The sequence below is a fragment of the Trichosurus vulpecula genome, chromosome 7 (genome assembly GCF_011100635.1).
Source record: "Trichosurus vulpecula isolate mTriVul1 chromosome 7, mTriVul1.pri, whole genome shotgun sequence".
NCBI lineage: Eukaryota > Metazoa > Chordata > Mammalia > Diprotodontia > Phalangeridae > Trichosurus > Trichosurus vulpecula.
In genome coordinates this window covers 122523662-122546817 of record NC_050579.1, presented here as the reverse complement: position 1 = coordinate 122546817, position 23156 = coordinate 122523662, and the positions used below count along the sequence as shown (strand labels likewise).

Sequence of the window (23156 nt, the reverse complement as noted above, 5' to 3'; positions counted from 1 at the left end):
ACCCACCCAGAGTTTACATTCTAGTGGAGCAAGACAATACATAAAAGGAAGCTAAAGGGGGCAGGGAATGGGAGGTAGAGAATAGGAAGCTCTTCCTTGTATTAGTCCAAAATCTGACTTTTGGAAAATTCCACTCATTGCTCTCATATATACCCTTTGGGACCAGGCAAAATTTCCAGGCAGTCTTTCAAATATTTAAAAATGATAATTTTGTCCTCTTCTTTAGTCCAAACATTCCTTGATGCTTCAGTAATCTTGTAGCATGGTTTCCAGCTCTATCTGACCTTCATCACCACCCTCTCCTGGACATGCTTCTGTTCATCAATGTCTTTTCTAAAATATGGCACCTGGACTTGACCTCCACATGCGGTCTGACCTCAGCAAAGTATAATAGGTGTATGGCATCTATAATTGTCTTTGACATTAGGGTAATAAGAAAGTTTAATTTCTTCTATTTCTTTGAAATATTGACCATCATGATTTGCAGGAATAGTTATTATTTGATTGGTGTTTGATCAGATTAGGTTTTGGCACCAATCATAGGAAAAAACATTAGAACATCAGTCCTTCTCCAACATTAGCTAGCTCCATGGTCTAGGATACCCAGAATCCAAAAGAAGGCTAAAAAAACCTAAATTAAATCCATGAACTGACTCTCATTGACCTTGAGCTCACTCAGCACTCCTAGCCTACCTCCTACGCTACTCCTATAAAGCTGTGCTAGCTGGCCCAAAGCCAGTTCAAGGCTCCTGTAAATAAATTGAAAACTTGGAATTTCCTCCTTTCCCTCCTCCCCCCCCCCACCTCTACTCCCACCATGCCACCTCAAAATCTATGCTCAATATTAGTTTGTGCACTAACAACTCTTACTTCATATACCACACACTAGTATTTCATAGTCAATCAGTTGGGAAATGTTGTATGAGACTGTACTGAGTCCCTAAATAAACTCTGACTTCCTGTTGTGAAATTGGAACCGACCTTTTGTCTTCAAAAAAAATGTTATTTTCAGCTGTCTTTGAAGGTTGGGAAAGTGGTTTTGGATACCAAATTTGACCTGGGTATTTTTATTTTCATTCTTTTGATTTTGCCAAATACATCGCAAATTATTAGTATTTTCTTTATCTTTTTTCTATTAAAGGCACACATTACCTGACTACACCCTAATTTGCCATGCAGATTGTTCTCATTGGATTTATCGACAGTTGCTCTTAAAATATTTCTAGCTCCAAAAAATGAAGTTGGTTCTATAAAGATCGTGTGAGTGTGTGCGTTTATGTGTGCACGTCTGGGCAATGATGTACGTGGCTAGGAGTTGCTTTATTTCAGAGAGTAACTTTTAAAAAATGATGCTTGACTTTGTGGCTTCTTTGCAGGTGCAAAGGAAGCATTCTGTCATGTGAAATATGTTGAGGAAATAGCTAAGTTGTAGCCCCATTGATGCAGGCATTGATTCAGAACTTAGGCATGTGTGATGTCACAATTCCATATGCAAACACACAGGTGTATTCTCAAATTATCAAAAGTAGTCCAGTTCTTGGTAGATGGTTCTTTTAGAGCAACTAGAAACTGCAAGAGGTAGCTTCATCCTATATCAGATATAGGATGAAACTTTAAGTCAGAGAGACTTGGATTTTAGTTTTCTGACCATGGGCTAGTAACTCAACCAGGCTACTCTCTTGGAATTTGTTTCATGGTTGAAATCAAAAGTTGCAACAGATATGCACATACACAAATAAACAAAACCTGATGTATACACAAAAATGATCAAACTCACAAGAGATGGGGTTTTTGGTTTGTTTGGTTTTTTTAAGACCAAAACAATCAATATCGATATTAGTTGATTTCTGGGTCACATGAGCAACAAGATGGAGGACTAGACATATTTTCTTATGTTCATGACCTCCCCAACATCTCCAAAATGGAAATTATATACCAAAGATTTTCAGTTGTCTCCATGGTTTAGGACACCAAGAATCCAAAATAAGGTTAAAAAACCAACAAGCCATGAACTGACTCTTATTGACCTTAAGCTCACTCAAAATCCTTCATCCATAGACCCAAGAACCTGATGCAAAGTTGGGACATGCAACAAAATCCAACAGACACAATCTGGTACCCCCTCCCTCTTTCCAGTACCATAGAGAGCCCAGCTCCAGGCTGTGGAAGCTTACCTAGGCAGGCAGCAGCCGTTTCCCAGCAAAAGCCTACTGGGGGCTGCAGCTCCACAGCATCAGTTTAGCAGTTCTGCATTTGCTGTGCTGGGACAGACAACTCTCTAGCATCAGTGCTGTAAAGCTGTAAACTTTAGGTTCAGGAGCAGATAACCCCATGGCCTGAGCTCAGAGGGAACAGGATACTCGTGTGTGTGTGTGTGTGTGTGTGTGTGCCTGTGTGTGCTTATGTGTGTGTGTGTGTGTGTGTGTGTGCCTGTGTGTGCTTATGTGTGTGTAAGGGAAGTGTATGTAAAATGAGCACAACATCCAGCTGGGGCCAGTTCTAACCACCCAAAAGTCACTTGGAGTAGAGACTTATGCTGGCGAACCATGGATTGCCCAACATGGGAGGAGACTTAAAGGCTTTGAGATCTAGCCTCTGAGGGAACCACCGTTAGAGGGGACAGAGTCAGAAATTGAATAAGAGAAAATCAGAGGAAAAAAAGACTGGAATTACCAAAGATCTCAGGAAGAGGAAAACTCAAAGACCTTGACGATAAGCAGATAAATCAACAGGGAAAACATTTACAACAGAAGGAAATGTGGCTGCAAAACAAAGGAAAATGATCCAACCTTGGTGAGTCAGAGGACCTGAGAAATGTAAGGACAACATGGAACCATAACACATTATTCCTGATTTGGCAATAGAGAGGAGATATTTTTCAGCCCTTTTGTGTCTTACCCTCCTAGTAACATATGAATTAATCCTTCAATGCTATCCCAATTACGTCACTTCTAGCATGGATCTCCTTTATTTACATTGGATTAGCTGGTGTAATCCAGCTTTTTTTTTCTTATTTTTTATTCTCTTTGGTATCATTTCTATGTCTCCTATAAGCACATGTTTGACTATGCTACTAGAATTCAAGTATGATGGTTCCATTGCCCTTGATGGTGAAGATAGTTGTGTGTAAAAACAATTGCAGATCTTTTCCATTTTTCTCAAAGAAAATATTCATGATGTGTAAGTATGAGGCTCCTGTAAAATGCACAGATGGGAGGGAAGTGTACAATAAGCAGCAGGGAAAGAAATGTCTTCCTAGTTGTTCATTGGATCATCATGATGGTGACTATTACTTTAATCTCCCCAGGAATCAATGGAACAAGTGTAGTGCTACCTGAGCATTCTCCTGGGGAAAGTAGGATTCTAAAAGAGGCTTCATTAGCAAATATGTCTTGTTGATTCTACCTTCATGTCATTTTGGGCATCTCCTTGCACCAAGCTACCCACTCTAATTCAAGCCCCTGTCACCGATCTGTTACAATACCCTACTTTTTGATCATCTAGCATCTACCCCTTTCCAATTCATCCATCCAAACAGATGTTCGTAAAACACATATCTGATTATGTCACTCTCTTACTCCTGAAGTTCCATGGCTCTCTATTGCCTTCTGGATTGCTGGAAGCTAGAAACTACTTCGTCTGGTACTTAAAGCCTTTTACAATCTTGTTGTAGCCTGCTACAGATTACTTCTCTAACATTCTCTAGATTTCAGTCAAACTGTCCAAATTGTTTTTTCCTGTACACTGCATTCTATCTCTCGTATTTCCATTTATTTGCATAGACTGTCTCCTGTGGCTATAGTGTACTCCTTACCTCTACTTAGTTTCCTCAAAGGGTCAGCTTCAATAACACCTTCCACACAAGGTCCATTCTGCTACCACTACCCCACCTCCCCGCCACCCCTCTCCTCTGCCCCCAGAAATGACTTTGGATTTACTTCATATAGATTGTGTGTTTCCTTGTCTGTTTATGTGTTCTTTCCCTTTTATAGAATGTGAGGTCCCCAACAACAAAGACTGCTTTGTTTTTGACTTTGTAAAACACCCTCCTACCCCTACCCCACACTTATCAGAATGCATGACACATAGTAGATACAGTGGATGACAAATGTATTTGGAATCTGTTTCTGGGTTCAGATCCTATGTCTAACTTTTTACATTAGCTCAGGCAAACCTCTTAATCTTTCAGTTTCTGTAAAATGCATGGCTTGGGCTAGGTGGCCTCAGGTTTCTTCACATTCTATATCATGATCTCATAAATGACAAAAGGAACAGACACTGCAGGGACAAGTTTTCTCACTCTAAATACTCAGTCACCAACTTGGAATGACTTCCCAGAACTGTTGGGAAGAATCCAATTGGATCATTAGCAAATTCTTCCTCAACCCCAACATTGCCCCACCCCAGTTTTGCTTTATATAGCTCTTTCTGAGTGAGGGCAGCAGCTGATCAAAGTGTCAGGGGTTTATTTCCAATCAGACTCACATGCTTAATCCCTTTTTAGGAGCCTCACCCCTTTGGGGATCATTTAAGCATGTTGGATCTTTTTTTTTCTTTTTGAGATAGTCTGTTTGTCCTAGTATAGGATGAGTCCAGACCTACAGTTGGATGGTCCTATGTAACCCTTGGGAATTTTTTTTTGTTCTAGTTTATTTTTAATTTTTACTTTATTTTTCTCTCTTTTCTAATTTTCTTTGGATTTAGGTAGGACTTAATAAGCATCAAAGCTGGTAGGAGTTAAAGAAACTTTCTAACATTTTGTTTGCATGTTGAATCTGTATTACTATGTATTTGGGGGTGAGTGCAAACATTTGGGCTCTCAAAAAGTCTGTTAACTTTGGAAGTATCCAAGAACTTCAAGAATATTATTGAGATTCAGTACCTGTGACTGGGGAAGATCATTAAGAACAATGACTAAGGAACAGCTTCTAGAATTATTGTAAGTCACCAAAGAGCTATCCAGAATTGTGGCTAAGGACCGATATTCCTCAAAGCACTTCAGTTGGATATACTGGGACATCATCATCATTATCCTCAGCACTAGCATTAATATAGTGCTTTAAAGTTTGCAAAGTGCTTTAAAATATTTTAATTAACTTTGTTGTTTTTATATCATCATAGTTTCCCCCAGTTTGCTTCCCCTCCCCATCCCAGAGAGCCAGCTATAATAAGCAAGGCAATAATCACAAACATATGATAATTGTGATTATGCCTATGTAGTTCTGTATCACAAAATATAAGGGGCTCTCTATATAGAAGGTAGAAGTAAACCATTTATTCAGACACCAGAGAACCAGATCCCAAAACTAATAAGTCCAACCCATCCAAGCAGCAAGCAAATTCCAGAACCAATAAGTCTGCTTTATAATAACAGCAAAGAACCTAAAACATGACATTTACAGCAAGGAGCCAAGCCATTCCATAAGCCATTCCAAGCCTTCCCACTCCCTGCTGGAGCCTTGCCACCAACAGACACTCACAGCACAGCTAGCACATGTCTGTTCTCTCCCTCAGCTCTAACTACTCTGAGCATTTCCTGCCCCATCCTTTCCTGTTCCTCTCCTTCAGCAAGCTCCTCCCACTACATGTGACTTAGGCTTCCTGTGACATAAGCAGGTCACATGGGCTTTTTAATGGGTGGGAAAGATCTTCAAATTTACATTGCCATTATACCAGCCCATATAACAAATAGTATTTTTTAAAGACATAAAAGAGAGAAGAAAATAAAAAAGGGAAAAAATAAGCACAACCAATAAATGTACAACCAAACACATGTGATACATAACAGCTGTGGACTTCCTACCTCTATAAAAGGTGGGTTGGGGGTTTGCAAAGCACTTTACAAATACATTTGCTCACTTGATCCTCACAACAATCTTGGGAGGTAAATGCAATTATTCCAATTTTATAGTTGAAGAAATGAAGACAGAAATGAAGGGACTTGCCTAAAGTCATATGGCTAGTAAGCATCTGAGAATGTGAACTCAGTTCTTCTTGAGTCTAGGTCTAGTACTCAGAATTAGGGTTAGGGTCACCTAGGTCCAGTCACAAAACAAAAATGAAACTAAAAGGTTCTAAATGGATTTTGGACAACACGACAACATTTTATATATTTTTAATATATAATATTTTATTTTTTTCTCCAATTACATGTTAAAACAATTTTAAAACTTTCTTTGAAAGTTTTAAGTTCCAAATTTTGTCCCACTCCCTCCCCTCCCCCACCCCATCCTGAGACAGTAAACAATCAGACACAGAACATTTCCATATTAGTCATTTTACACAAGAAGGCTTGAATAAAAAAATGAGAGAAAGTGAAAAATAGCATGCTTCAGTTTGTATTCAGACAATATCATTTCTTCCTCTGGGGGTGGATAGTTTGCTTTATCATTAGTCCTTTGGGATTGTCTTGGATCATTGTATTACTGAGAATAGCTAAGTTATTCACAGTTCTTCATTGTACAATATTGCTGTTACTGTGTACAACATTATCCGATTCTGCTCACTTCCCTTTGCATCAGTTCAAGTAATTCCTTCCAGGTTTTTCTGAAGTCATCCTGCTTGTCATTTCTTATAGTACAATAATATTCCATCACAATCATATACCACAGCTTGATTTCCAATTCTTAACCACAACAAAAGGAGCTACTATAAATATTTTTATGCAAATAGGTCCTTTCCCCCTTTTAAAATTTTTTTTAAAAATAAGAGCTTTAAAAAGATAAATCTTTCATTAAAAAGATTTCTCAGGATAATGACAAAATTAACTGTTTTCTTTCATATTTTCACTTCTATATTTTTAGCAATCAGAGTAAGGATTTATAAAGACAGACAAATAGCAACCTTGAATTTTGCTTGATCATTTCTACTAGGATTTTGTAACTACCTTCTTCAAGTCAGAGCAACCTTTTGGAATACCAGATTCCATCAGTTTACATGCTGTTGGCATTCCTGAGAGGGCTGTCTTCTGTATCTTTGGAAAAAGAAAAGAAATATTTATTAATCCTCTATATCCAAATTCCTAGTACCTTATCCAAAGGACACAAGAAAATTGCTCCTATTTTCTGCTCTTTGAGAAGCTGGATTAGAAGGCCAAATTTCTATTCATTTGAAAGAAATATCTTGTGTTAGGTGAGAGAGTGTTTTAATTGTAGTCACTAGAGTAGAAGTAGCTTTATTACCATACCTATCTTTTCCAGTGCACCACGTTTAATAAAAAGCCTAGATGGGTGGCCTCAGAAGAATCTACAGGGCTGTGTGTATTAATTAATTAATTTGTTCATTCATTCATTCCAACTTTCATTTACTCATCATTTATTAAACCTCTGCTATTTCTTGGTCCTTCAAAGTAACTTTACCTATCTGGAAGGGTATTCTTAGTGGTGACAAGGTTTACAATTATATATACAAGGTTTAAATTATTAAGAATGATTCACAAGGGGACCTGCTTCTCATCTCCCTTTTCAATTCCAAAGCTTCTCTCTCTGGTACTGGTACCCCAAATGAAGCTTTGCACATGAAAGATATGTAAAATAAAGAAGACTTAAATATTAAATTTTTTAAAAATATGGGACATTGTACTCAGAACCCAAATCCTCGCAGTCTTATCAAACACGCATACCATTTCTTGGAGCCATGAAGGTACAGATTTCAGTGCTCATACTGCTTTGGGCTAGTTCAGGCAAATATATTTCTGCAGCTACACAGTTGCTGGAGCCAGGTATCATATCCATTTCAACCTTGTCATTGGTACCTTCATATACCTTTTGCTTCTTCATGCAAGGGGAACAAGGTAGACGATAATGTAGATTTCACAAAGACATTGTTTACTATGGTTCCAATAAAATCAGATCAATTATACATGGAGATTAAAAAGACACATGAAATTCACATTCATTCAAGAATTTTTTAAAAACACAGGAGAGAGGAAATAATAATTGGATGAAGTCATTGATGAGAGATTGGAAAATCCTAGAGAAAGTGCCTTTCCGTGCCAAACTCTCAATGTTGAGATATGTAAGCTGCCCAAGGATTTGATGTGTAAATGGCCCCATGGGTAAAATATCACAAAAGTAAATATAATTATGTATCTATCAAGCTCAGAGAAAATATCCAGGAAATTTACTCTGAAATCTAGCACTCTTTGGAATTTGATTAATTTAGGATAATAAGTTTTAGAGCTAGAGGGAATTTAGAAATTATCTGATTCCAACCAGAACCTATTTCCTCTCCCCATATCATATACATGAAGAAAATGAAGAAATCCACAAAGAAATATTTATTAGTATGTCATGTACTAGATTAGATCTTTTTCTTGCTAATCTTGATGATGCTGAATTGGAAGAAAAAGAGAAGGAAGCTATTTGAATGTTTTAATGTTTCTTTATCTGAGCAGAAAGGTTAAAAACTTACACATATTCAACTTACCATATCTAGGGAATGATTAATTGTAAATACTCGGTATACTAGTTCATAGTAATTTTGTATTGATATGCTTTTTCCTCTTTTACTTTTATAGGGTGAATTTGGAGCATGAAGTATCAACTGTATTGATCTGGTACTTTGTTTCACATGGATAGAAGGAGGTCCTATTTTTGCTGGAGAAAGAAAAGGAAAATTAGGATATTAGGGAAAACAGTATATTTAGTAGACCTAATTACTTCACTTGGTCAAGGTGTAAGCAATGGTCAATTATTATCAAACTCTTGAGAATGGGATTCCCAGGTAACAGACACTGGCATCATTTCAGCAGTAATGGGGATGCCCGATGATTGTATTTTCAACTCATTATAGATTTGTTATTTAGAAAATATGACTTTCAAAACAAAACAAAATAAATAAAACCTCAGCATAAAAACTTTTTTAAAAGTCAAGATGAGAGAAATCTGGACCTATTCCATACATTGAAAAGCAAACTCCTCCCCCATCACTCCCCTCCCCTAATGGTTCCAGAATATCCTTCAAATTGTCTTTCAAAGGGACGATTCTGTGTTCTTTGTAACGTTGTGGGAAGAAAGATAAAGTTAAAACCTTTGACTTTAGCATTTTAAAAAATTTCCAAAGTAAGGACTTATTACTGTGTGCTGGGCACTGTACTAGACACTAGTGATAAAAAGACAATGATGAAAACATTCTCTGCCCTCAAGGAGGCTATAGTCTGTGAAGGAAAGAAAAAAAAAGTGTGTGTGTGTGTGTGTGTGTGTATACCCACATATAAATAAAAAACAAAGTATTTACAAAGTACATACAATCTAATGGAAATTGGCACTAGGAATTAAGAGAACAAGAAAGGACTTATGTATGTGTATAGGAGATAACACTTGGGCTGAACTTTGAAGGGATTCCAAGGTGTGGAGGTGAAGTGCCAGGAGTGAATTTCTGGCATGGACGAACTACCAGTGCAAAAGAATGGAGATGAGAGATGGAGTGTTATGTATGAGAAAGTAAAAAAGGGACAGTTTGGCTGTACCACAAAGTTCATGGGCATCTGGGTGAAGCAGTGGATAGACTGATGGCCCTCAAGTCAGGAAGACCTGAGTTCATATCTTACCTCAGTCAGACATTTTTGCTAACTGTATGACCCTAGGCAAATCACTTAACCCCATTTGCCTCAGTTTCCTGATCTGTAAAATGAGCTGGAGAAGGAAATGGTAAACCACTCCAGTATCTTTGCCAAGAAGATCCCAAATAGGGTCATGAAAAGGCAGATACAATTGAATCAAATGAACAACAACAAAATAGGAACAGAATTCATAGAAAGAAGTAATGTATGATAAGCCCAGAAAGGGTGGTTGGATCCAGATTGTGAAAGGCTTTAAATACCAAGCAAAACAGTTTATATTTCATCCTAGAAATAGTAGGGAGTCATTGGAGCTTGCTAAGTTCCAATGTGGCTTGGTTAGACTTGTGTTTTAGGAGTATCACTACAACAGGTGCATGGAGGATGAACTGGAGAGGGCAGAGACTTGAGAGAGCGAAAGTGATTTGGAGGTTATGGCAGAACTCTGGGAGAGAGGCAAGGTCAGAACCTGAACCCAGCTGGTGGCCAGGTGAGGTGGGAGAGGGGTCTAGATTCCAGAGATGTAGAGGGAGAAAGTAACAAGACTCGGTAAGAGATGGTGTATGTGAGGTGAGAAAAAGTGAGGAAGTTGATGATGATTCTGTAGTTTCATACTTACATCCTCAGATCACTGAGGCCTAAAAGTCCGTAATAATCATAGAACTAGATAGGGTTCAGTGTGGTTGACATCTTAGCCATTCACAAGAGTGGGCTCTTGATCTCAGTAAACTGATTCATCTTCTTGCCTACCACGGAATTAAAAATTTAGAGCTAAAAGGGACCCGAGAGGTCATTTAATCTAATCCCCACCTTTTGTTGTTCTTATTTTCTCATTTTTCAGTCAAGTCTGACTCTTCATGACCCCACTTGGGGTTTTCTTGGCAAACACACTGAAGCAGTTTGTCATTTCTTTCTCCAGCTCATTTTACAGATGAGAAAATTGAGGCAACCAGGGTTAAGTGACTTGCCCAGGGTAACACAGCTAGAAAGTGTTTGAGACCAGATTTGAACTCAAGAAGATGAGTCTCCCTGATCCTGAGCCCAGATTCTTGAGAAAATAACAAATTCTTAACATACTATATACTCCCAGTAAAATATAACATTCTCCTTTCTCTTTGGCGTTTCTTGTACCCCAAAGAGAAACACTTACCCCAGATTAGGAACCCTGTTCTATTTCTGCCCTCCAATGAAAGGATTCTTTTTTTTTCTAGTGACCTGTCATTTTGTTTATATTTTCCTCTTTTATTTCCAAACTTTTTGAGTTTCATCATTTTATTCTAAGATATTATAGCCATATTCTGTTCGTTTTTATTTCATCTATTGATAGTTTTGCCAGTTTCATTTCTTCCTTTAATTCTTTCAGTGTGTTTACTATCCATTTTAGTATTTCAAAAATTCTAGTTTTTTTTTCTTGGTGTTAACATTTTGAGTCCATTTTTCTTTTGGTACTTTTGTAGCTAGTGTAGCACAGTGGCTGGAGCAGTGGGCCTGGAGTCAGAAAGACCCGAGTTCAAATCCAGCCTCAGACACTTACTAGCTGTGTGATCTTGAGCATGCACATCACTTAAACTCTCCTTGCCTCAGTTTCCTAGACTGTAAAATGGAGATATTAATAGTACTGACCTCCCAGGATCATTGTGATATTTAGAATAAGAGATGATATTTACATATCATGCATATATAAATATTACATATTTGCACATCTCCTTGCAAAGCCCATAGTATATGTTTAACCAATGCTTGTTTTCTTCTGCAGAAATAACAATAGGCAGAGACTATCCAATACACTTACTTTCCCACCAGGGGAGGAATCTCTTTGTCATGCTCCAGTTACTATGCGTGCCAGCAGAAGCAGCTTTCACCCTTCCATAATAAGGTTCTTGCACATCTGAGGTTTCGTTTGTCAGGTCACAAAAGAGCTCACAAATGCCCCAGCATCCCTCTTTGTTTGTCCACTCTTTCTGTCCATAACTGTAGAAGAGAGAGGGAAATCAACAACAGCAAACAACAACCTTGAAGACCTAGATGCTTTATTCATTTTTTTTCTAGATGGCTGCTATTTTTCCCCAGCTAATCGAAGCCATTTTGCAAATATTAGCACGGCAGCAACAACCCGAGATGATTCTTAAGGATTCCACCTGTTCTTCAGTCTTTCCAGGGTGTTGAATCAACCCTGGCCCACTGAGAGGTCTCTCGGGCTTTTGCATTTTGAGGATTGCAGCCCGTGAGATTCAGTGGAAGAAATGCTGGATTTGGAGCCATAGGATCTGGGTTCAAATTTCTGGCACTGTTATTTATGCTCTCTGATCTTGGGCGAGGTGTTTAATCTCTCTCTCAGTCTCTGTTTCCTCCTCTGCAAAATGAGCGTTACAGAATAAATGAACCTTTAGCCCCCTTCTACTCAAAATCCATGATACTGTTTTCTTTTCTCAACTACCAGCTGTAAGAAAGAATTCAATGGCTCTTTGTCTAGGGCAGGGAGAAGGAAAGGGAAGGGAAGAGAAGGGAATAAGCATATATATAATGTCTACTATGTGCAAAGCACTGTGTTACATACTTTACAAATATTATATAATTGAATATTCACAACAACCCTGGGAGGTAGGTGAAGTTATCCTCATTTTATAGGTGAGGTTAAGTGACATACGGAGGGTAATATAGCTGGTAAATGTCTGAGGCTAGATTTGAAGTCAGGTCTTCCAGGCTCCAGGCCCAACTTTCTATTCACTGTGTCACCTTTTGTTGTTGTTCAGTTGTTTCAGTCACGTCCAGCTCGTCATGACTCGATTTGAGGTTTTCTTGACAGATACTGGACCGGTTTGCCATTTCCTTCTCTAGCTTATTTTACAGGTAAGGAAACTGAGGCAAACAGGGTTAAGTGACTTGCCCAGGGTGATACAGCTAGTAAGTATCTGAGGCCAGGTTTGAACTCAGGAAGATGACACTTCCTGACTACAGACCCAGTACCCTATCTACTATACCACCTAGCTGCTTACTGTGCTACCTAACTGCCTCATTTAGGTAGGAATATGATAAGTGGAGAAAATAGGGAAAGGTAAATGTTTTTTCTCCAATTTGTTAATACTTCAAGGATCCACTGTTCTGTTTCTATTTGCACTCTGTCTTCTGATGTAGATAACAACCCCTCTGGATCTATTAGGTGGTCCTTAAGAAATGCTGTAAACAAATATTGTCCTGTAGCTAGCCTAGATATTAACCTCTCCTCCAAAGTTAGCTAGGTTGGTCCATGGACAGCAGATATACTCTCTCTTACAGGGCTGACAGGAAAATTAATTTTCCTGTCATTGTAAATGCCAAGTCCTAAAATAAATTAATCTCCTAAGTGGAGCAAAAGGCATCTTTAATCGAAACAAAAAAGGTCTCAAGCTTGGGACACCTCATGCATCTGAGTACATATGTGTCTATCAGAAGAACTTTTAGAAAGGTTTTTATATGCTCAGGAGGAGAAAAAGGTGGGGGGGGAGGGGCCAGGAATAGGGAGGGTCATATGAGGAGCGAAGCCTGGTCATGAGCTTCTGGCTACCGTTGGCAATCTGAGCAAGAAAACCCACTTCATTTTGGTTGTTTTTACCTTTCATGATCCTATTTGCCCCAAATGAGAAAGCTAGGAGACTTTAGTCACTTTCACGAGCTGTGGCTCACACCAGTTGATTCTGTTTGCGAGATAAACAGAGCTAAAGATTCCAAGGTTGCATCCCCAGGGTTTAATTGAGAGTAAAGTACCTTAAAAGCAGGAATGGAATGACATTCCTAGGATTCTTTAGAGGGAGAGGCTTCTCTTACCCTGTATGGCCTTTTAATAATATTAAAATTAATTTTCCTGTCAGGGTCCACATACGCACCATTGGGCAGTTTGGTGTGTGACCCTGGACAAGTCACATAACCCTGTTTGCCTCAGTTTCCTCTAAAATGAACTGGAGAAGGAAATGGCAAACCATTTGAGTATCTTTGCCAAAAAAAATACCACATGGGATGTTCCCGCCCAATAAAGGTGGGAGCCTTACTCTATTTGCCTTGAAAACTTGTGGATAATAATCAATCCTATATGTCCACCAGTTTTCCCTCATTCTCATTATGTGACTGTTTCTTTTTTTTCCTGGTCGTGTATATGACAGCATAATTTATTCAGCTCTCTGTGCAAATTTTCATTTGTTAACATGTTAGCCTTCTCACATCTACTACATGTCCTTTATTTGTCTTCTGGGTGACTCGATTTTTATTCTTTAAGACTGTGGTATTACTTTTTTATTGATAAATTTTGATTTAACACAGTAGACAAGCTTAAATTTACTAAGCATTCTCCCTGAAAGCAGTTAAGCAAAATAACAATAAAGAGTAATTATAACCAGAGGTATATAGAAGTATGCATTAAAAGAAAGGAAAATTTCGGTACTATTGTGTTGTCTATATTCTGTTTAATCTGAATTTTGTTGCCATTTAATGTTAGGGATTTTTAAATTAAAGTTTATTTTTTAATTAACAGAAATCTATTTCCTCTTACTTCTACCCCTACTCCTTTAGAGAAAAAAAAGAAATAAATTCTGTTCAACAAACATGCATAATCAAACAAAACAAATTTCATTGTCTGTGTTAAATACACACACACACACACACACACACACACACACACATATATATGCATATCTTGTTCTGAACCTTAATTAATCATCTCTCTGTCAGGAGTTGGACAGCATCTTTTATCTTCGATCCTCTGGAATAATGGATAGTTATTTGCATTGAGCATAGTTTTTACAGTTGTATATCTTTGCAATATTGTTATTGTATAAAATATTTTATGAGTTCTGCTCATTTCATTCTTCATCACTTAGTAAAAGTTTTCAAAATTATTTGTTTTTATAATATTGATGTTGGAGTATAAATTTTTCGTCTGGTTTTGCTTACTTCACCAGACATCAGTTCATATAAATCTTTCAATGCCTCTGAAATCATTGATTTCCTCATTTGATTTAGTACGATATATTCCATTACCTACCTCCATTACCTAGAAGTGAGAGGAAATAGATTTCTGTAGCTCCCTTAGCAGAGTGAAGCTAGGTGGCACAGTGGATAGAGTGCCTGGCCTGTGGACTTGTCTTCCTGAGTTCAAATCTGGCCTCGCACACTTACTAGCTGTGACCTTGGGAAAGTTACTTAACTCTGTTTGCCTCAATTTCTTCATCTGTAAAATGAACTGGACAAGGAAATGGCAAACCATTCCAATATTTTGCCAAGAAAACACCAAATGGAATCACAAAGAGTCGGACATGACTGAAAGCAACCGAACAGCAACAGTTCCATCCCATCTATTTGCCATGATTTGTTCAGTCATTCCCCAATTGATGGGTATCTTCTTAGTTTCCAGTTCTTTTTACTACAACAAAAAGAGCTGCTATAAATATTTTTATATACATATGACCCTTTCTTCTTTCTTTAATTTCTTTTGGGTATAGGCCTAGCAGTGATATAGCTAGTTCAAAGGACATGCATTAGTTAGTAACTCTCTGTGTAAAATTTGGTTTTATCCAGTTACAAGTCCACCAGCAGTGTATCAATGTGCCTGTTTTCCCACAGCCCCCTATTGTCTGTAGTATTCCATTACAGAGCCATTTGGCATTACCAGAAAAATACTGTTCTTAAAAAAAAAGGTCTTAATGCAGTTAAGATCAAAAAGGGAAAAAGCTAACAAGGAAGAAAAATTTTTTTTGGATCAAGTGTTTCTGATAAGGGTCTCATTTCCAAGGTATAAAAATAACTGATTCAAATATATAAGAAAAAGAATAATTTTCCAGTTGACAAATGACCAAAGTATATGTATGAACAGAAAGTTTTCTAAGGAAGAAATCTAAGCTATCAATAGCTATACTAAAAAATGCCTCAAATCACTAATAATTAGAGAAATGCACATTAAATGAAAATTAATCAAATTAGCAAAGTTGACAAAAAAGAAAATGACAAATATTGGAGAGGATATATGAAAATAGAGATATATTAGTGTATTTTTGGTAGAGTTGTGAATTGGTACAACCATTCTGGAAAGTAATTTGGAACTATGCCCCCCAAAATATCTAAACCATGGATACCCTTTGACCCATTGATGTTACCGTTAGGCCCATATTCCCAAGACATCAAAGAAAAAGGAAAAGGATCCACATGCACAAAAATGCATTTAGTAGCTTTTTTTCTATTAACAATAAACTGTAATCAAAGGGAGTGCACATCAGTTGGGGAATTGCTGAACAAATTTTGGTATATGAATGTCACAGAATCCTATTGTGCCATAATAAAAGATTAATGGGATAGTTTTCCCTTGGACAACTTTGAAGAGTTGTATGAAACAATGAAGAATGAAATGGATAAAACACGTTCTACAATAATGGAAATACTGTAAAAGCAAACAAATTTAAAAGACTTATGACTTCTGATCAACACAATGACTAACCATGATTCCAAAGGAGACATAATGAAATCTCCCATGCACTTATTGACAAAGAAGTGATGAACTCTGGGTGCAAAATGAAACATATTTTCTAGATATGAACAATGCAAAAATTCATTTTACATCATCATACATATTTGTTACAAAGGTTTTGTTTTTGCTTTCAATGGAGAGGGTGTTAAAATTGATGTTTGTTATTTAAAAAAATAATTTTTTTTAAAAAGACAGGTCTTTACATGAGGCCTTCTGTAATGATCAAAGGATGTGAACAAACAGTTCTCAAAAAATTGCAAGCTATAAACAAAGGATAGAATACTCCAAATCACCAATAATAAGATAAATATAAATCAAAACAACCATAAGGTTTCACCTCACACCCAGGAACTTTGCCATGATGATAAAAATGAGATGGTCAATGTTAAAGGGGTTGTTAAAAGACAGGCCCACTGATATACTGTGGGTCCATGACTCCAAGATTAATCCACACAGTCCTGAATTATGCTAAGAAAATGACTGAACTGGGCATTTCTTTTGACCCTGAGATCCCACTGCAAGTCATATATCCCAAGGATGTCAAAGACAGAAAAGTCACTAAGGTATTCATAGCAGCACTTTTTGTAGTAGCAAGGAACTGGAAACAAAATAGATACTCATCTACCGAGGAATGAATTGAAGAAATTGTGGTACATGGATATAATGGAACATTAATATGTCATAAGAAATGATTAATAGGAAGAATATAGAAAAGCTTGGGCAAAACCTGTATGGACTGATGCAGAGTAAAGTAAGCAAAGCCAGGAAAACTAGATGCAAAATGACTACAAAAGTATAAATGGGAAGGACAAAATAAAAAAAAATAAAACCAACTGCTGTGTAATTATAGCAAACTGGAAGGAGAGATGAGAAAGTGGCCCGCTCTCTCTTCTTTGTAGAGGTGGGGATTGCAGCTGTAAAACATTGCATATGCTGGCAGAATCAGCTGATGTGTTATTTAGTTTGGCTGAACTACTTTTTTATTTTCATTGTTTTATTCTTTGTTACAAAGGATGGCTTTCTGGGGATGAGAGAGAAAGAAGGAGAGAAGAATGTATTTGGAAATGAAAGTGTTGCAAAAACAAAAGATGTCAATAATTTCAAAAAAAGAGATGGGTGTTTGTTTCATTCCAAAGTACACATGAGAACCCATTAGGCATTCACAGTTCCTTCCCTGGTTTACTTAATTTTAAACAAAATTTTGCAGTATTCTATCTCTTATTCCTCATCCCCTCAAAGAGATAAATATCCAGTTTATTTTCATCAATGCAGCATTACAGGAAGGGTGTAAGAGGTGTTTTGTCTGTTTGGTTTTTTGGAGGGGGAAGGGCAAGGCAATTGTTAAGTGACTTGCCCAAGGTCACACAGCTAGTAAGTGTGTCAAGTATCTGAGGCCAGATTTGAACTCAGGTACTCCTGACTCCAAGGCCAGTGTGCTACTCACTGCACCCACCTAGCTGCCCCATAAGAGGTTTTAAGACCCAGAAGAGACCAAAATAGCTGTATAGCTCTCCCTCTGACAGGTATGTCGAAGGTGGAAAACCACAATGGAGAAACATTTGAAATGTGTCTAGAGCTGCCAGCAGCTTCCCAGTCCATTACTTTCTACTTTGGGTCTGAATCAGTGGGAATCAGGAAATCAGAGTCTGAAAGAAAACATATCTTGGCAGTCTCAAGGTCACAAAAATAAAGACTATGGTTAAGTCCACAGAAGCAAAAACAATAAAGCTAGAGAAAGCCATACACCAGTTGGTACTACTGCCTATAGACTCCTTTAATTAACTTAACTTAATTAACAATTACCTCCCTCTTAAATGAATTAAAAATATAGCCATCATAAATACTTATATTCTTCATTAACTGCCACCAGGTTGGACTGAACTTCTTCAGCCAAGGAACCCAAAGCCCTAACATAGATGGTGTATTTAGAAAACTGAATCTTGGCAGACTATAAAAGACTTTTGTACCCCAAGAAAGGAAAATTAGATGTAGCTGAGTACATACAGAGACTATGTCTGACTGCATGCAGATTCTTACTGGGCTACTCAAGGGCTCTTAACCTGGGGTCTATGACCTTGTTTTATTAACTTTTTGATAACCATATTTCAACATACTGTTGTTGGAGTTTTTTTAGGAATCCTATGTATTTTATTTTGTTCATTTAAAAATATCATTCTGAGAAGGGATCCATACCAGACAGCCAAAAGTATTTATGATACAAAGTTAGGTTATGAGTTCCTAAGTTACAGGAAATGATGATAAGCAATGAGGTTTTTAAAAAAAAATAGGTTTTTGCCATCTCTCAAACCAGATTGTTTGCATTTATAGGCCTGAGGGTGAGAGGTAGGGTTAGGGGGTTTCCAAGTTTGAACTACTTTCATGAAGCAGGCTGGAAAATGTCCATGATCCCATGATCTCTAGGGGAATCCACACCACTGCTACTCCTCCTGTATAATTCCTCCACCCCTTCTCTAGAGTAATAAGTGTAAGTTATCCAGTGGCATGCTGGTAAATGTTTAACAACTGGCTCTCAGAAAAAGAAAAGCACACTGAGCATCTTTTAAGTATAGTCTGTATCATTAACATTTTTCTCCATCACTTTTTACATCTAGATAATCAACAAAACACCCAACCAAGTCCTGATTTGTAACGTTTGCTGATTTCTGAGGTATAAGTGCTCACAATGAAAATTTAACAATCAGCTCTTGTGGGCCAGTTTGAAGTTCTCACACACATCTGGAACAGGCTGTCAAGCCAAGCCCATTACCCTGTGAGGTACCAATAACTGCTCATCCCTTTCTTATTTGGTCCTCACAATAACCCTGTGAAAAAATAGATATTTTATTTATTTACTTCTGTTTTACAGAGGAGGAAAGCTAAACTCACAGTGTGTCTTGTCCAAGGTCAGAAGGCTAGGAAATCACAAAGCTGAAATTTGAACACAAGTGTTCTTCCATGTTGAGTGGTCTTCATGGTCCGATGGGATTCAAAGAGCTTGCTGACTGACTGATGGCAAGGACCAGAACCTCTATCTCTTTCTGACTAGACTCTCTCTAACCTGGACTGAAGAAGGATTGCCTTAGGGACCTTTGGATCATGTATTCAGAGCTGGAAGGACCCAAGAGACCATCAAGTCCAATCCTCTCGTTTTGTAGATAGGAAAACTAGGACCCTGAGAGATCAAATGGTTTGCCCACAGTCACACAGGTAATAAATGATAAAGCTAAGGTTTGTATCCAAATCCATCATTATTTCCTTGGCACTGCAGGAAAAAGATTACAAGGCAGGTGAAAGTTAGAAGGAATACTTACATTTTGTATTGCACGAAATAGACTGTGTTGTTAGGGGTGAAATCACTTCCAGGATGCCAGTGTAAAACATTCTGGAGATTAAATGACTGAAACTCCACCCTGCGGGGCCTTAGAGATTCCTGTACTGGTCTACTTCCTGGAACAAGAAGGGAAGGGAAAAAATAGTAGTAAGAGATAAGCCAAAAGTGCTTTGACAGTATTTGCTTAAGGACCAGAACAGGCTCTTTATTCTCTAAATATGGTCCAAGACAAATTTCTCTTCTCAAAGAACTTTGTCTTTAATCCCTTTCCAGATAACATGGTGTATAATATTACTAACAGGTATGTGGAAAACACAGGGAGTCACTACATTCCTTATGTTCCCTGCTATTGTAGGCTAAATTTGACCTCGGGGTCTGCCCGTGCTTCCTGATTGTCATCACACTTCCTATTTGGAGTCTTTCCCCTGCTTATTTCCTTGTTCACCTGGAATGTCTTCTCCCTGAACCCACTATGATTTTTCCTGTCTACATACTCATACACCCCAAACATACAAAGCCCTCTACCCCTCAGATTTAGCGCCTTCTCGTTGGCCTGCTCAAATAGATCTAAAGATTCTGTACACACATGAGCATTTCCTAGCAGGACGCAGGGGTGGAATGAGAGAGGTGAGGTGGTGATAATTCATCAGAATTATTGTTGTAGCCGATCCTCAAAGCCTGAGGTAACTAAGTGGGTTGTGGTAACTTGTAGCCACACAAGAGTTTCTGACATTTTCTGCAAGATTAACAATCAGCCTGTGTCAAGCTTTTGTTAAAAGGATCTATCATGTGCCAGGCACTGTGCTAAGTTTTTGTAGTGTTACTTGTCCTTTGTTCTTGAAGAGGACTGTGATAACAGGAAGGTGATGCCATCCGTGACTTGGATTGGATTTAAGTGAGGAAGGGCTCTGCAAGGTCACCAGCCTCACTTTCTCCTCTGGAGCCATCTGGGTCCAGTGGCAATATATAGATCAGGACAACTGGAGATGGTCCCCTCTGCACTAAGCGCTGAGGACACAAAGGAAGGCAAAAGACAGTCCCAGCTGCTGAGGAGTTCGCAGTCTGATGGAGGAGACAATATGCATAAATCCATGCACAAACAAGATTTATGTTGTTGTTGTTCAGCCATCTTCCAGTCGTGTCTGACTCTTCGTGATCCAATTCGGGGTTTTCTTGGCAAAGATACTTGCCATTTCCTTTTCCACCTCATTTTACAGATGAGGAGACAGAGACAAACAGGGTTAAGTGACTTGTCCTGAGTCACACAGCTAGTAAGTGTCTGAGTTCAGATTTGAACTCAGATGTTCCTGACCCTAGGCCCGGCGCTCTATTCGTTGTACCATCCTTATACATGAGATAATAAACATAGGGAAATGACTAGCATTAAGTAGCAGTAATACGTTAATGCCAGTTTGTTATTTTGGTCATAACTCTTTGATTGACAGGATGGAATGAAGCTTGTGGACTAGCCCTGCTTCTCGATAGGGACCTGGACAATCCCTCTGTCCAAGTCTAGGCATCTAGGTGGCATAGGACTTGAAGTCAAGAAGACTTTAATTCAAATCCTGTGCCAGACACTTTGTAGCTGTGTGACCCTGGCTAGTTATTTAACTTCTCTGTGCCTCAGTTTCCTCATCTGTAATCTAGGGATAACTAGTACTTTCCTCTCAGGGTGATTGTGAGGCTTAAATGAATTAACATATGTAAAGCATTTTGCAAACCTTAAAGATATATATATATATATATATATATATATATATATGTATATACATAATTTATGTATATACATACACACACATATATATTAGCATCATCATCTTCCTGCTTGCCAATTAACTCTGGCAAATGGAAAACTACCACATAAGTAGAAGGTATAGAAATAGGCTTGAAGGCATAATGGATAGGGTACTAGATGCAGCATCGGAAAGAACTGGGTTGAAATACTGCTTTAAATCCTTCCTAGTGTTTACAAATCACTTACCATTCTAAGCCCAATTCCTCTTCCTCTTCCTAGCAAAATGGGGAGTAAGGAGTCCAGGATGACTCCTAGGTTATGAACCTGGGTGACTGGGAGGATAGTGTGGTGACCTAGACAGTAAATAGGGGAGTGAAGAAACAGGGAAAGTTGGAGGGTAGGGGAACATAATAAGCTGTTTCTAAAGGTGAATGAACATAATTGGTGAGAAGCAGAAAGTAGCCCCACACTTGCTCACTGCCCTTGGTTTTTCCACTAAATCTGCTCAAAGCAGTGTCTTCCATGTTGGAAACTTGAGTTGATGATAGCCCCATCCAGAAAAAAAAGTTAGTATCCTGCTCTCCTGGGCTTCTACTCACCTCTCTCCTTCCTCTATTAGAATGCAAACTCCTTGAAGTAATGGACTCTGTCATGATTTATCCCTGAATATCCAGTGCTTGATATAGTTCTTTGCACATAATAGGTACTTAATAAGTGTATTTTTTAAAAAACAAAGTAATTAAATCCTGATATCTGTCAACAAAACTTATATATAGTTTTAACTCTTCAAGGTTCAGATAGAATAAACATTGAAGGCAGATCCTCTTAGATATATAAACCCCTTGAAGATTACAAGTTTTTAGGCAACTTTATCCTTTGGCCTTCATTTTTCTACAATGCCTAACACGTTGTTCATTCGTTTCAGTCGTGTCTGACTCTTCATGTTTGATAAAAATGATCCTTTTTTATTGCTCCTTCCTTCATATTAAAAGATAACACAGCTCTTGGGAAAGAACCTGTGGCCAAAAACAAGGATTATTTTCTTATCTTGGTTCATTAAAGGATGAGAACTATTTATAAGTCAAAAAGTTCTCAGGGAATAATAGAAGTCATGTATCATGGACCCATGGAGAACTGGGTCACCTAGAGGCAAAAAGTGCCTTGGTTCTTTAACATCACCTAAGTCATTCAATTCACCTTTCTCATAACTTGACCCTCTCCTCACTACACACAGATGCACACAGAAATAAGACACTCCATAGATCTAGAGTAGCAAAGACTCAACCTCAGCTTCCCCATATGTTGGATACTGAGATAAGGTAATAAGTGATAATGCTTTGGGAGAAGAAGAAAAAATTCATTTCAAAATATGAAATTACAAGAAATCTAGATGTAATTTACTAATTAATTTATGTAATAAACATCTAGATGTATTTTCCTATTTCCATGCCCCTCAATTTGCTTTCTACCCTGAAACGCATTAAGATAGGGAATAGATCCTATTGAGACACAAAGAAAAGAGCCAGTGCTATTTCCAGAATGTCTTGATCACTCAGTTTATGAAAAGAAAAAAAGGCTCTTAACAACAAATTAAAAAAAAATTAGAACACTTACCTCCTCCATAAATCCAGAGGAATGTGATAAGGAAGTTTATAAAACAGTGTTTAAGTATCATGGTTAGACTATGACTATAAGAGAAACAAATATTTTACTCCATAGAAAGATACCTCCAACCTACCCAGTTCCTTAGGTCTATAAATAGGTTGAAAAAAGGAAGTGAACCTATGTTTTCAGCTCTCCCTTTTTAAAGGAACAGTCTGTTTAAAACACTGCCCCTTTAAAGTATTGTCCCTTTGAAGTACTGCCACAAAGTATTGCTGAATGAGGTAGAAAAAGATACTTTTGAGTGAAGAAAAAAAGTTAAATGAACTGGTAAAGGATAAAAGGTATTACTATTTTTATAGATAAATAGTTTGAAGGCTAAAAGGAGCAGGAAAAGAAAATATGTGTCTGAAGAAACAGTTTTCCGATTGAATTTGAG

General features: G+C 37.8%; 1 protein-coding gene across 1 annotated transcript; it reads right to left on the bottom strand.

The window, feature by feature from the left end:
* Positions 1-6699: 6699 nt before the first annotated feature.
* On the bottom strand, positions 6700-22846 carry IL22RA2 (interleukin 22 receptor subunit alpha 2). Its single transcript, XM_036768815.1, has 6 exons — positions 22730-22846; positions 19361-19496; positions 11352-11530; positions 8428-8597; positions 7622-7772; positions 6700-6973 (listed from the first exon to the last, which is right to left on the bottom strand). Exons 1-6 carry the CDS (start codon positions 22788-22790, stop codon positions 6933-6935), a joined length of 738 nt encoding a protein of 245 aa, XP_036624710.1. The 5' UTR covers positions 22791-22846; the 3' UTR covers positions 6700-6932.
* Between the last annotated feature and the right edge of the window lie 310 nt (positions 22847-23156).

Bases quoted from the DNA above. Each gene is read 5' to 3' on its own strand.
- IL22RA2 (XM_036768815.1), bottom strand. From the start codon at position 22,790: ATGATACTTAAACACTGTTTTATAAACTTCCTTATCACATTCCTCTGG. The intron at 19,497-22,729 runs GTAAGTGTTCTA...TTCTTGTTCCAG, and splicing joins CCTCTGGATTTATGGAGGAG to GAAGTAGACCAGTACAGGAA. The intron at 7,773-8,427 runs GTAAGTTGAATA...CCTTGCATGAAG, and splicing joins TTAATCATTCCCTAGATATG to AAGCAAAAGGTATATGAAGG.